The 15,845-nt window shown below is 34.1% G+C and overlaps 1 protein-coding gene across 2 annotated transcripts in view; it reads left to right on the top strand.

Annotated features, from left to right (window-relative positions):
* Positions 1–15,845, top strand: part of PLOD2 (procollagen-lysine,2-oxoglutarate 5-dioxygenase 2) — an 88,838-nt gene that overhangs the window by 31,063 nt on the left and 41,930 nt on the right. For both annotated transcript variants that reach the window (XM_015593806.2, XM_006917456.3), the window contains exon 2: positions 13,135–13,226. In XM_015593806.2, the coding sequence (XP_015449292.1) occupies positions 13,135–13,226 (92 nt within the window). The remainder of the gene's footprint in view (positions 1–13,134; positions 13,227–15,845) is intronic.

The following is a 15,845-nucleotide window of genomic DNA, read 5'->3' as shown; positions in this document are numbered from 1 at the left end:
GGCAATAGATTGTTAGCAGAGCTCTTGGATGTTGTGAGTGTTAGCACTGGGCAAGATTGAGAATGATAAGCCAGGCAAAGACGCAGTGAATATGGCCTCTGCTGGGTGGTGAGTATTTGGGATTCCAGCTCTGAGACTGGAATATGACAGGAACTAAAATTGAAGAAGAGAGCATAAAACCAGATTCTGGTCAACTTTTTTTTTTATGTTAAGAATACATATTTATTTTATCCTTAGAAATCACAAGTGTGCTTTTTGGCTGAGAAGACATTATGCCTTGATTCTAGGACTTAGAGCATCATTACAAAGCATATTCTCTGTTCAGCTGGTCACAAGTGAAATCTACTTTCTAGTGAGCTGTTTGTAAATCTTCTTGAAATGTTTTGCTTTAATAGCCACAAATTATTATTAAAATATCCTTAAAGAAATAGAAAAAAATCTGTTTAAAGCTTATTTCAGTAGTCAACTGTTGTAAAAACATGTCACAATAGAGGTTTGTCCACTGATGGAAACAGTAAAAGACAGGAAAAAGAATAACTTTGTAAAGGAGCTTAGAAGTGGAAGAACCCAATAATAGGTTGGTGCAAGCTCATGGACCAAGGTTGAATGGACTCAGTGATGTCTAGAGGCCTAGAGGGGCCAGTTATCACATAACTCATTAAGGTCAACAAACAAATTAAATATTTTACTTGAAGACAGGTGATGTACACATTATACTTCTTTCTGTCTCTTTATTGCTTGAATGATAGTGGATTGAAATTGAACACTTTAATTTCTTAAAAAAAGCTGTTTATGAGGGACTTGTTTTAATTGTATTTGTATGCTTACTGTGTGATACTCATCTTTTTGATTTTCTTCTCTTTATTTTGAATGTGAGCAAAACTCTACATAAAGCATTGAGAGAATATAAATGCATGTTCAGAAAGATGTTTGGTTCCCTGCTAAAATTGACCTATCATACATTATAATGGGTACAAAACTTAGAGAAACACGTTTAGGGTTTTATATTGTTTTTCATGAAATAAGATACAAGGTCAGTAGGGTAGACTTCCTTTGCTGCTGACCTTCAAGCCTGTTGAGCCCCATGTTGAGGTGCATACTTACCCACACCATGCCATCCTCAACCCTTGCTCTGGGAGTGCTAGGGGTCTGATGCACCATGATTATATGTCTGAGGCTGTACTGGAAGGATGGCTGTCTCAAGGTCCTAAGGTTGTTCAGAGAGACCAAACTTGTCAACAATGACTTGTCTGTGAGAATCATCCATGTATGTCTTTTAACATATGATCTGGTTTAGAATTTAAGGAAGTTACTATTTAAGGCTGAGAAAAGAAATCAGGAAAATCAGGCACTTATACAACAGGGAGCTAATTGGGTCAGAGGTGACTGCATCTTAGAGGAGTTTTTGTTAGTGTGGCAGATGGGAACAAATAGAGAACTTCTACATGAGGCTTTAAATCCACTCAAAATATTGTTATAAAGCCAGTTTTACTTAGACAAAACAAATTGTGGAACAGTATTATGTTCCTATTTGAGTGTTTTCAAAATTTATATACTTTAAGACATGTAAAGCTACCTTTTGGTTTATTCTGTCTTTAAAAAAAAACAGGTCACCTTGCAATCATAATTAAAATAAATATTTCTCATTAAGCCATTAATGAACATGTTTTGGTAATTTAGAATGGAACCTATGGCCTTGTTTGGAATAATGTGAGACAAACCCTCGGTAGGTTTAACATTCCATATATTCAGCATCAATCATATGATAAAAGATAGAAATGTAAAAAGTGAAACTATAAAAGTACTAGACAAAATATGGAATAATTTATTATTTTATTATAATAATTATCAATTATGGAAGAGTTATTTTTTAATTGCAGCATGTGGAAGACTTTTCTAAAGTATAACACAAAACCGATAAGTAAGAGTTAATGGCTGATAAATACAATGTCATTGGAACAATGCCTATAGAGATTCTGCCTGGCAAAAATCATAGAGTCAAAATAAAGTCAAAAAATAAATTGTAAATGGGAGGAAAATGTATGACCCAGAAAATTTACTTGGAATTTATTTTACAGATGTGGTTTTACATGTAAGAAATGATTTATATACATCATTATCAATTGCTGTTTTTTTTTCAAGTAGAACATTGGATTAGAAATGACATAAATATGTTACTAGCATGGTGGTTAATTAAATATGATTCATCCATGTGATGGAATATTGTGCAGCTGGATTCAATTTGAAAATATCTCAAAGATATATAAAAAAAAATTTCAAAAGTTGCAGAATGGGATGTAGGGTGTAAGGTATTTGCTTATATATGTATTAACATATCTCCAAAAGCATCTGTAAGAGCAATATCATTAGAATCACCTGAGGAAAAGTCAGCTAGATGTCTGGGAGAAAGGGTTCCAAAAGAATATCTCTTTCTACTTTATCACCTAGTCAAAAAATTAAGTTGCAAAGAGTGGCTGGCAAAAGAAAAATCAGTCATGTATTAAAATATATGTATATATAAAATCATAATTTTTATATATAATATTTTTTTAAAGCTCTAACTTGGTACAGTGAATGCTAGAATGTTTCTTATATTTTTTTCTGGGATATACTCTTAAAAAAATAAGACATTTCTCTTATATAAAGATGAAAGTTTGTGACAGTTTACAACCAAAACGAATAATAAAGCTCCTTATTTTTGAAGTCTTGTAGTAATTCTATAGACAATATTTATAGTTGTAGATATCAAATCATTTACATTTAACTTCATATCCTCAAAAAAAATAATATAGTGATTCAGTTTTCTAGCAATCTCTTATATAGCAACTTTGACTTGTTGAACAACGTGGAGAACTGGCAAGTTGTAGGGGAGGATGCTGAGTTGTCAAAAAGATGCCTAAAAACTCTCAAGACAGTGTAAGGAGGGGCTCCTGCTCAGATTAAATGTACTAACTTTATGCAAAGTGAATGTAATAAGAAAATGTCCTCTTTTAACAAATATTTTATAATGTCTTTATGGGGATGTGGAGTGGAAGAAGCAAATGTTTCACTATACTTGAAGATGATGAATGAAAGTTATGACTTTTCTCCTCTGTTTCCATTTGAGCCACACCACACTTTATCAAGTCCACTTTTAATTTTGTGTCCCAGATTCATTTATTTTCATTCCTTTGGATTAGGCAGACTTCTTCAAAATGTTCTTTTTTCCCATTATTGAGAAGTAAAGGTCATCTCATTTTAGGCACCTTACCCTTACGATTTTCTTTTAGAGCTCAGCTTTCTTAACCACAGTCCATCTCGAGATGGCCTCTGTCCTAAGACAAATCTTTTCATTTGTAGGAATACATTATCTCAGCCTCAGCTGTTTTATTCTGATTGTTAACTTTACTACTGATGCTCTTTGCTTATGAGGCTGGGAAATATTTTCAATGCCTATGTAAAATATGGAATGTAAACAGCAATAGACCAAATTTGTTTAAACAAACTACACAATCTTGGGGCCAGATATCTGGCAGACAGTTTATAGTTTCTGCTAAAGCATTTGGCCAGCAGATGGGTTACATAGTCTCATTCAAAGGAAGTTCTCATTGCTGGTACATCTTTCTATATTGGTGTTTGCTCTAACCTTTGAATTCAACAGGTTAAAGTCTACTCTGTCTGTGAAAGAAGCAGGTCCTTTTTCCTTTGACATTAAAATTACACCTAAATGTACATTCATAATTTTTGAAAAGTTTAAGTGTGTTCTCTAAGTCATAAATCTTGGAAAATTGTCCTTTAGTCTTTGTATTAATATTTGTAAAGATATAGGAAACTACTCTTTTAAGTCGAGTTCTTTCATTCTGCATTATTTGAATTGTACTTTGTATTTGTTATGGTCTGAATATATGTACCTTGCCTTCCTGCCCCAATTCATGTGTCGAAATCCTAATCCTCAAAGGTGATAGTACTAGAATGTGGGACATTTGGGTCGTGCTTAAGTCATGAGGGTTGACTCCTCATAGATTGGTTTAGTGCTCTTATTAAAAGCTCCAAAGAGACTCCAGCCCCTTCCATGATGTGACAACACAGCAAGAAGGTGCTGGCTATGAACTAGGAAGAAGGCTCTCATCTGACCATGCCGGTGCCATGACCTTGGACTTCCAGCCTCCAGAACTGTGAGAAATACATTTCTGTTTTTTATAAGCTACCTCTAGTCTGTGGTATTTTGTTATAGCAGTCTGAATGGATTAAGATAGTATCAATACAAAATCTGTCTCTGCTCCATTAATTCTTCACCCAGCCAATTATCTCCTATAAAATAAGATAGAGGAAATCTATTTTTTTCTATTCAAATATGAGGAGATGAGGAGGTGGTAAGTCTGTTTTTCAGTATGTGATATGATTGTCAGACTTCTAATCGTGCTGGTCAAACCCAGTGTATGTCAAAATTCTCCTTAATGTAATACACCAAACGCCTTATAATTTTCCACTCATGGGCTACACAAATTACAGTAGGATTGTCCATCACCTCTTGTGTTAAGACTGATTTTTTGTTTGTTTTGGTTAGCTACCTCATGTATTGGCTCATTTTTGAGTTTGTATTTGAGTAAGGCCTACAGCATACTTTTTTCACCCTTTTGTTTCTTAAGACATGTTTCATTCTTTTTTAAAAATATATTTAAATTTTTTTAATTATACCTGACATATGATATTATATTAGTTTCAGGTGTACAACAGTGATTAGACATTTATATAACTAACAAAGTGATCACCCTGATAAATCTAGTACCATCTGACACGATAAATAGTTATTACAATATTATTGACCATATTCCTTATGCTATACTTTACATCCCATGTCTGTTTTATAACTACCAGTTTGTACTTCTTTTTTTTCCCTTCCTTTTTTCATCCACCCCTCAACTCCCCTTCCATCTGGCAATATCAAAATATTCTCTTTCTGAATTTGTTTGTTTGTTTGTTTTTTAATTTTGTCCTTTAGGTTCCATCTTGCAAATGGCAAAATTTCATTCATTTTTTTTTTTTTTTTTATGGCTGAGTAATATTTAATTGTGTATATGTACCACCTCTTCTTTCTCCATTCATCCATTGATGGACACCCAGGTAGACTTCGTATCTTGACTATTGTAAATAATGCTGCAGTGAACCTATGGATACAGGTTGAGTGAAGCAGGATCTCATGGTATCACCAGGGTAGGGTGACCAGTGTTAGCCAGGTTGATGGAGACTCAGATATGGTGGCTGCCTGGGTCTGCACACCAGAAAAGGGGAGGGCTCAACAAAGGAACAATGGATTCTGTCAGCACTTTTCTCTGGGAGAGAGCTGCCTCTCCAGCTCTTGCCCTGAAGCCAGATAACTCAGTTCCTTCCCTAATGCCCTTGGTGTCTTTTGTGCCACTGCCCCAGATCTGGAGCTCCAAGTGAGTGAATCTGTTAGCAAGTGAGTCTGCCTCTTGAGAAGAATATCTGCTACTCCAGTGACCCTTTGTCAAACTCAGCCACAATCTCTGCTGGTTTTCACAACCAGATATTGTGGGGACTTCTCAGCAATGGAACCCTGGGCTAGGGAGCCCAGTGTGGACCCCATGCTCCTCTGGGGAGAGCCTCTGCAGCCAAGATGTCTCTCCGGATTCACAATCACCTCATGCAGGTGTGGGACCAACCTGTTTGCATCTCTGCCCCTTTTACCAGTCTTGAAGTGGCCTCTTCTGTGTGTCCCCAATTGTAGGACTTCTGTTCATTAGACTCAGGTGACTTCCAATTATGACTGTTTTGTAGTTTAGTTGTAATTTTGATGTGTTTGTAGGAGGAGGCAAGTATAGTGTTTGCTTATTCTGCCATCTTGACAGGAAGTTCAGACATATTTTATTCTAATTGAAGCCCTCCTTAGCGCAATTTATCCTTAGTGTTTGAATTTTTCTGTCCTCTTCTGAATTTCAGAAACAATTGTTGGAACTTAGTGTATGATTTTTGGCTACAATCCAGTCCTTGTGTTTTATCTCCATGTTTCTGGAAGGAGATTAGGATGGATGTAGGTTGAGTTCTTAACATTTAGGTCATGGATAGTTATTTTGAGAGAATGTTACTAAAGGGAGTTATTGAAAGGGGGTTCTAAATAAAGGGTTTTATTTTTTTTTGTACAGATCGAATGGATTATATGGGTCATATGTGTATATTAATGTTTTTCTAAAGTATATAGATACTGTTGAGATTAGGAGAATATACATTATTAAATATGTCATTGTATTTATATCAAAGTTTTGTTATAATTTTTTTAATTTTTATTTTTCAATTAGAGTTGACATTCAATATTATATTTGTTTCAGTGGTATAGCATATAATTTACAAAGTGATCCCCCCAATTTGCATGGTACTCCCATGGCACTGTACATAGTTATTACAATATTATTGGCCATATTCCCTATGCTGCACTTTATATTCTCGTGACTACTTTGTAACTACCAATTTGTACTTAATCCCTTCACCTTTTTCATTCAGCCTCCCAATCTCCTTCCCATCTGGCAGTTGCCAGATCGTTCTGTGTATCTATGAGTATGTTTCTATTTTGCTTGTTTATTTTGTTCTTTAGATGCCACATATAAGTGAAATTGTCTGGTGTTTGTTTTTATCTGACTTACTTCACTAAGCATAATACCCTCTAGGTCAATCCATGTTGTTGCACATGGTAAGATTTCATTTTTTTATGGCTGAATAATTTTCCATTATATACATGTACCACATCTTTTTTATTCATCTCATAATTTTCTTGATCAATGGTTGCTAGAGTTAATATGGTTATAGAAGAGCCCATATTAAATATATTAAAAATTACAACTCATACTAGAAAAAAATTGTCTCTTATTCTATAATTCCAATCTTAGCCTAACAATTATTTAAATTTTATTGATTGCAGGTACAATTATCTATTTGTATGTTATTCTTAAATGCCTTTAAGCTTTTGTAGCATTCTGAAAGCAATTAGCTATTGGGATTCTTGAGCATTGTCAGTAGCCCTTTTGACTCTCTTGAAATTTGTCTTCCATTAAATAGTAGACAAACTAAACATATCTATAATCACAAAACATGGATACCCAAAAAGAAAATTAGAAAAAGCCTCTTAATTTTAGCATGTGTACAACTTTTTTTTTTTTTTGACAAAGTTTTAAAATGTGTATTATGAAGTACTTTTGAGGAACAGCATTAGTCTTAGTCCACTTTGACCTACTAGGTGCCTAAGTCCTCTAAAGGTTTTAGTCTGGGCCTGTTTCACTAGATATCTGGTGCTGGTTGACATTCTGATCCTAGAGAATTTGTCTTTAACTTATTGCCCTTCGACAACTTGCCTCCTGGCCCACTTCGCATCCAGTGTTTTATAAATAATTGGCAATACTCACCTTCTCTAGTCTTATTGCACATACTGCTGGGGTGACCAACTCATCCTGGTTTGTCTAGGATTTTCCAAGGTTTAAAACTCAAAGTCCGATGTTTTGGCAACCTTATTCCTGGGCAGACTGGGATGGCTGGTAACCCTACATACTACCCTGCCCCTCCACTACCTTGCAGCAGATCTCCTAATTTGCTATAAGTCTGTGCATTGTCCATAAGTGGGCTATAGAAGTTCAGGCATCCATGTGAATGCTAACACATGTGAAGATGTTCCCTATATAGCATTAGTGGTTAAAAGTCTTTTTTTTTTTCCTTAAGCATCCCTTTACTCCTCCCCACCTTTCTAAATAAATGCTAAAGAATCCTCTGATGTCTCTTTGATGTTTCATTTTTAGGTTTTTTCCTTGTTGAAATTGTGCTGACTTGTTCTTGAGGATTTTTTATCTTGTATTTCAACAACTACACAAAATAAAATGGTGGTTTTTTTTGTTGTTGTTGTTTTTTTTGCTACCTACAATCCATGGCTTCAGTTTGTCATAGTGTTTGGGTGACTCAATTCATTTGTAAACTAGCAATAACAAAGCTATCTATATAGAGATTTTATTGAGAACAAATTATTTTATACACTCATATGAAACATAACATCACTTATCCCTGAATCTATTCATTGAACAAATGTTTATAAAAAACTTAACTATATGATAAACACTGTGATGGGCCCTGGAGTTGTAGTGCTGAGCAAAAGACATCCTGTCTTTCTGTAATTTATAGTTTTGTTGGGGGAAGAGAGATTTTACTCTCAAATAATAACCATGCAAATTAATATACAATATACTGAAAGAGAGATAAAGAGTGCAGTGAACATATATGATGAGTCCTGACCTATTATTATATGTGAAAGGTCAGGAAGGTCTCCCTGAGGAAATGACATATGTGAGACTCTCAAATTGAGTAGGCAGTAACTACATCAAGACATTAGGAGGGACGTTAGATAATGGTCTTGCATAGGCTCTTTTCTTCTGGTGGGAGGGAGCAGGCATCGTTGGGGGAAAAAAAAAGGCCAGTGTGGTTGGAGAAGAGAGCAAAGGAGAGAGAGGTAGTGGATAGGATTGGAGAGGATAGAAGTAATCAAGAACCACATTGAGGTTCTTGATTACTCTATCATAATTACTTCTATTTGAAAACACCAGTCTGGCTACTTTGAAGAGATATTATTGGAGTGGGTAAAACAAGTTTAGGAGGCTATTGCAGAAGCCTGTGCTAATGATTATCATAATTTTTGACTGTTATATAGCTTGCTTGCAATTGAAGAAAAATGTAAAGGTTTTAGAAGGTGTCTCTAAGGTTACTTCCTAAATTATGTGAATGAACAGCTTCAAATTGAACTTTTTACATAGCTTTTTTTTCTTCCATTACTGGTATCATAAAATATTGAGAGTTTGAAGAGATATCAGATTCTTGAGTGTTTGACTCTGGTAGAGAAAGAGATGGCGTTATAACCTGCTGAAATTTTCACAATTACAACCTACCTTTCCATGCATCTGTTGAGTAGAAATAAAGAGAAAGATATAAGAAGATGCTCTTTACTACATATGTAGAACTTATAGTGTATTAGCCACTTTGTATATGTTAACTAATTTAACCCTCGCAGCAAACTTTTCAGGTAGGTGCTATTATTACACACATATTAAAGATTAGAGAAATAGATGAGGCGCAAAGTTCAAGTAACTGACCAATTTCTAAAAAAATAATAAATGGTAGAGCTGACATTTAAACTGAAATAATTTGTCTTCAGATTTACACAGCCTACCACAGTAGCAAACTGTGACATGAGAGCTGATCTGGCCCATGCCTGTTCTTATATGGAGAGCCAGAAAACTTAAAAAAAAAAAAAAAAAAATCTTTTTACGGTTTTAAAGTATTTAAAAGATGAAGAAAGAAAAAAGGAGAATTATAACAGATTGTAAGTGGCCCACAAAGCCTAAAATATTTATGATTCTTCCTTTTACAGCCAGTATGTTGGCTTCTGGACTTTACTAATCATAAAAAACCACGTTCCTTCAGTAAAAGTTAAGAGCTACTGATGTTTACAGATAAAGGACATGTCTGGTCATAAAATGAGGGAGTTGCAGAGAGAGAACAATGTACTTAGAGTTCCTGTGGTAGAATTGTTTTTGTTGGTATTTACAAATTTATAATTAGGGACTGGTTTAACTATGACTCAGCAGTCACCAACCTTTTTGGCACCAGAGACCAGTGGTCCAATGAGAATCTAATGCTCAATGATCTGAGGTGGAGCTGAGGCGGTGATGCTAGCACTGGGGAGCGGCTGCAAACACAGATGAAGCTTTGCTTGCTTGCTTGCTGGTCACCTGCTGCTGTGTGGCCTGATTCCTAACAGGCCACAAACTGGTACCGGTCTGTGGGCCAGGGTTTGGGGAACCCTGCTCGATGTAGAGAAAGTTTCTTGGAAAGATGGGAGATTTATCCCTCAGGAATGGGAGCAAAGGCAGCTGAGCTAGTGCTGAGTTACTTAATAAAATGCTTGTCATTAAGATAATAAATTTCAGGTGGTTCTTATGTGCTGCTTTAGCATTTGGAGATAGGCTATATTTAAAAAAAAAAAAAAATTTGGCTTTTAAACCCATGGTTTGTTTTTGAAAGAAAACAAAAGGTCAGCACTATTGATAAATTCTACTCTTACATAAACAACTGTTGGGAGAAAAATATTGGCTGTTTCACAATGAGAGACATAGATGTTTTGATCTTTCTAAATAGATTGACTTCTTGAATTTTGGAGAAATTCTGATATTCATCTGAATTTTTGTAGAGAGCTAACTCTTTAGCCACTTCACTATTTTTAAAATCTTACTATACTGATAGGCATTTTCCAGGACCGTGTAAAGGTGATTGCAGAATTTTTTTTTTTTTTCTGTGATGTGATTTTCATCAATAAATGGTCTAACCTACAACACCCTAGATGCATTACATGTTTCTTCTTAATGCAAAGTATTAATCTATTTTCTAATAGTCAGACAATGGCTATGGAGGTTACATTTAGCCGCAGTTGACCTTCATTTGCTTTTTCGTTGACACCATAATAGATTAGTTTTGATCATGTTTGATGGGTGCCCGTTATTTAAGCCCATTTACTCTATCATTTTACTTTATCATTTCAGTTGTGGATGAAAAAATTGGATAAAGAACTAAGTATAATCGTTTAAATTATAATTTTGTTTGGTTAGAAAATTCTGCATTCTGTTTCATCTTTCTTTTTACTTAGATAATTTAGACTGTTAAAGTTATATTGAATATTTTTCTGTCATTTTTCTGATTAGAGGATTAAGAATTGTGCATAAAGTTGAATTTTTTTTAATTGTAGGAATTTCCAAACACATACAAAAGGACTCCAGTTTTAACAGTCATCGCATATGGCCCGTCTCATTTAATCTTTATCTTCTTCCTTTATTGCCTTCCATCTTTGCCAAATAACTTTGAAACAAATCACACACACAGTTTCCTTTCATTGGGTAAATACTTCAGTATCTGTCTCTAAATTATAAGGACTCTTTTTAAAAAAGTCAGTGTCATTACCATGCTGAAAATTAACGATAACTTCTTAATATCAACAAATACCCAGTTAGTGTTCAGGTTTCTCTAATTTTATCATGAGTACCTTTTTGCAGGTAGTTTTTCAAAGTGGGACCCAGCTGAAGTTCGTGATTTACTTTTGGTTGAATTGTCTCTTAATTCTGCTAATATAACAATTTCCCTTCCCTTTATTCACATTTGCTATTGATTATTTGGGTCAATTATCTTGTCTTTTTGAGTAAATTTGTATTGCAAAATTTAGTGAAATCTAAAGTATGTATCAAAGTTAGGTTAAAATTTTTGACAGCACTTCATAAATGGTGAGCAGATTGGAGTCTTGAATTGGGTGGTGAGTGATTGTGAGTGGTACATGTTAGCACTTTCTTCTACTTCCCCTACTGAGTAAGATCTTTCTCATTACAATCAAAGTAATGATACTTATTAGCAGGTGAGAGGAATCAGGTGTTTGTAAAGAATGTTATTAAACATACCTTCATTTAACAGTATTATTTTCTTTTTTGTAATTAGTAACAACAGTTCTTCCTCATTTTGCATAAGATTGCCAGACCACACATTTTTAGTTTTGCTATAGCTAATTCTTATGATTTATGTAAGAAAAGTTAAGAAAACTACCTTAAAATGGTCATTTTATTACACAGAAAAGAGACTTTAAAAAGCATGTTCTTTACTCTTGTAAAATAAAATCTCTATTCACTATTTCAAAATTTTTTTTGTGAATGGTAACATGTCAGATTTTCTTAATCAGTTAAGCACTATTTTAGACATTAAAACAAAACTTTTTAAATAAAAAAGAATAGTTAATTGAAAAAATACTCTTAAAATATATTTACTTGGGGCCTGACAACTTTATAAAAATGACTTATTTTTTCCTGAATATTTATTTCTCATAATGCTGAATAATATGTGAGAAATGCCTCTTAACAGAAAAAAAATTAAGAATGTTGATATTTATCTTCATTTTTATCTTCATATTTATCTTCATGACTAATGAATATTTGAATTTATTACTTCTTTATATGTATATTTTACTTATTTATGTTTTATGGTTTCAATTATATTCAAAATTTGGTGAATACCTTGGGTCCTAAGAAATTTGTTTTAATTGGTAATACATAATGCTATTTTCAATGATTATCTGTTGCTTCGGCGGCACTTAAAATCTGAATTTTTTCCTATTGATAACAGGCAGGTGAGTATCAAATGATATAGCTCAGTGCCAATGCCTAGAATGTCAAAAAGATGTTAGTTATTCTTAGTCCACTGTCCTCCTATATCCTCAGATTAAAAAAAAAAATGTCCCATCGTTGTGGGCATTTGCTGATGCAGTTGTTTCTTTCATGCATTTTGTAACATCTTTTCCAAATAAGCATTTTCTTTAATAGCTTCTGTAGGTATTTTGAAATGACTCCTTAAATCTATCTATTTCTACTTCTACTAAAGAGGGTTATGTTGGATTGAAAATAATAATACAATATAAAAATGGTGACTAAAAGCTGTGTATTTACTAGGAGTGCTAATTTTGGTTCCTTTTATTCTTTAAAGAAAAAACACTGAAGGTGATGTAAATGTCGTTTTTACAGGCTTTTCATATACAAAAAAATCATTAATAGGGGGAAAAAAGATTCTGTTTTTAAATATTTGTTCCCAATTTATCATAATTTATTTAAAAAAATTAAGATTAGTCTCATGATTGGATTTTTTTCTTTTTTGTACTTCTTAGTGTTTTGAGTAATATAATGTGCTTCCAGACCTCACTGATATGTGTAATAAATCAGTGATGATTTATAGGTTGCAGTGGAACTGGTTGATTATTAGATAGATAATCCCTAGGAGAGTCTGTCTCTACAGATAAAAACTTTGTGTATTTTATGGAAGTGTTTCTCATAGTGTTGAAATTCTCTGTGGAGGGCATGCTTTTGCCAGAAATATTAATGTACTTTCTTACCATTAAAATAAATAATTATTTGATGGTTCATCATTTGGCAATAAAAAAGCTTTGTTTAGCCTCATGTAGATTAATAAACGAGCGCATTCCCAAGGGTTTAATGAGATATCTAATTACCGGAGTGAGTTGTAAATTGGTAACATTTAACTTCTTGGTAAACTATCTTATGTTATTTCCTTCTGTCTTTGCAGATAAATTATTAGTCATAACTGTAGCAACAAAAGAAAGTGATGGATTCCATCGATTTATGCAGTCAGCCCAATACTTCAATTATACTGTGAAGGTATGGTATGTATATCTTTTAATTCATGGAGATGATAAGTCTACGCCACCTTGAACAAGCCCAGTCTTGTCTGTTCTCAGAAGTTAAGCAGGGTTGGGCCTAGTTAGTACTTGGATGTGAGATTATCCAGGAAGATCAGGTTTAAAAAAAAAAAAAAGAGATTGTAAACTGATAAGATCCTTGCAATCTGTAAGGTCAACCAAGAGTTGCCTCACCTAAAAAAAAAAAGAAGTGCTTAAGTACATTTTTTATAACAACAATAACAGCGACACAATCTACAATCCCCAGAAAGATGAAATTTGGCTACACAATTGCTGCTTATATATACTTAATTTGTTTAAAATACTCGATTGTTTTAAAGATACATTTGGCCTTATTAATACTCCCACTCAAACAATAATTTCTTGATACTTGCTAATGCTCTATATAAACATGTCTATAAAAAAGAAGAATATGCTTATATATTTTTATATTTATATTTCTTTTGCCAGGGTCATATATAAGCACCACATAACTAAGATTCGATAGTAATTGTTTTCACTTACTATTGTAATGGGTTTGTCTGCCATAGTGTGTTTCTTTGTTTACAAAGTATTGGAAACATGACTGAAGGGGATACCTTTTCTGTCCCATTATGGAGAGTTGCTTTTCCTGTTTTTTTGGTTTGTTTTAAAGAGATTCTGGAATATTATAAAAATGTAAAAAGGTTTTAGAAGACTTGCCTCCAGGGGAATTTCTCATTAACACATGATCAGAGCAGAGGTGAGGAATTTGTTAGAACTAGGAAACTGAGCTGTGAAAGGCCTTTTTGTTCTTGTTTTTTACTTATTTAATTTTTTAAAGTAGAAATGAGTATCTGCCAGCCAGATCTTTTCCATAAATGAGAATGGTGGAGGAATCTCAGATAGGAAAACAAACAAACAAATTAATACATTTACAAAAAACAAAAACAAAAACAAAACCCTTAAAGAGGCAGCATTGTATTGTCCAGGAAAAACTGAGCTGTTCCAGTATGCAGTATAGAAAGAAGGTGGTTTTTGCTACCACTGAAATATAGAACAGGTATTAGAAAGACTAAACTTTGGTGGAAAAGAGATCTAGTGTTAACAACTGGATGTTTAATTCAGGGTAAATGAAAAATATGTTAGAAATTTGTTAGAATAGAGGAGAAATATAGTAGTATGCTTTGATAGGAGGCACAATGGAAGTAACAGAAAAATCAGTGTGAAATAATGCTGAAATTCAATGAATGAGATCGTCAGGGTTCAGACTGGAGAAAGCGTGGAATGTTTTTTATGTGCAAGGCACCATGTTAGAAACTTTATATATACTATGGTGTCGATTCATTATATTAACTATGTAAAGTAGGTACTACTTTGTTTATGCATGAGGGTACAGAGCTATAAAGTGTCAAATCTGAGACCCAGTCCTGTTTGATTGGAGTCTTTGATCCTCCTGCTGTCTTCCCGTTGTGAAATTCAGTGGTTGGTTGTCAAAGTGTGCACCCCAGACCACTAGAATCAGCATCATTTGGGAAATAAAAAATGAAGATTCTCAGGCCTCACTTCAGACCTACTGAATCACAAACTCTGGGAGCAGGACTCAGCAGTCTGTATTTTAATAAGCCCTTCATGTGATTCAGATGCAAGCTCAAGTTTTACACACTGATTTAGTGGAACAAAAATAGAGACTCAAGACTCTCTTTATAGTGCACTGTACAGAGAGGCTCTCAGATGTAGTTGGGCCCTGTATTACTGCAGTATTGAAGAAGTCCAGAAGCGTTGCAGAATAGAAGTGTAATAAACTTCAGGACCAGAGGTGGCCACTTTTAAAGCAAAAATATCTACTAAATTAACATGGATATGAATCCAGATCCACATCAGTTTAGTTTTCTTGGTTAGCCTTTTTCTTCCAACCTTCAATATAGGTAATAATGAAGTGCTAACTAGAGAACTGAGGCTGGGAGCCCCATGGGCTTTGCCAGCCAGGTTTATATTTGGCTCAATGTTAAGTAAAATTGGAGCTAATAATATTTTCTAAATTTATTTTATCCTTTTGTATTTATTTTAAATTTCATTCCCCTTTAATTTCATAGATCTAGCATATCATTATTTTGGGATCTTCAGACTTTTTTTCATGAAACAAAGATACTAGATGTATGTTCAGATGAGGAAAACATATACTCCCTACTCCCTCAGAGCCAGCTGCGTCAGCATGCGCTTTTAATTCAGGAGACTGCTGCTGAGGTGAAGGCCAACAGAGATAAGAACAGTTCCAAGTTTAGTTCTGATTAATTGTACTTAGACAATTTCTTGCATTTATGAATTACAATTAAGCTTTTGAAGGTAATGTATAAGGTAAAGAAGATTACGTTTGTCTTGATGCCATCTGTGTTTCCCTGAACAACCCATTTTCGTTCAGTAGGAAAATTGCTTAAGGGCCTGTCAGGAGTCACTGAGCTTCAAGGGCTTTTAGTGTTCATCATACAGATTTCTTGCCAGATCAAAGAGTGTTATGGAAACTTCCTTCATTTTCTTTTTAATCTGAACAAACAGAAATCAAATATGAGAAATGCTTTCTGTGCCTCCCCTCCCCGCACGTCGCCACCCCCCACTCCAA

The sequence above is a fragment of the Pteropus alecto genome, unplaced genomic scaffold (genome assembly GCF_000325575.1).
Source record: "Pteropus alecto unplaced genomic scaffold, ASM32557v1 scaffold75, whole genome shotgun sequence".
Taxonomy (NCBI): domain Eukaryota; kingdom Metazoa; phylum Chordata; class Mammalia; order Chiroptera; family Pteropodidae; genus Pteropus; species Pteropus alecto.
Note: the sequence above shows the minus strand (reverse complement) of the source record. Positions and strands in the feature narration are given on the sequence as shown.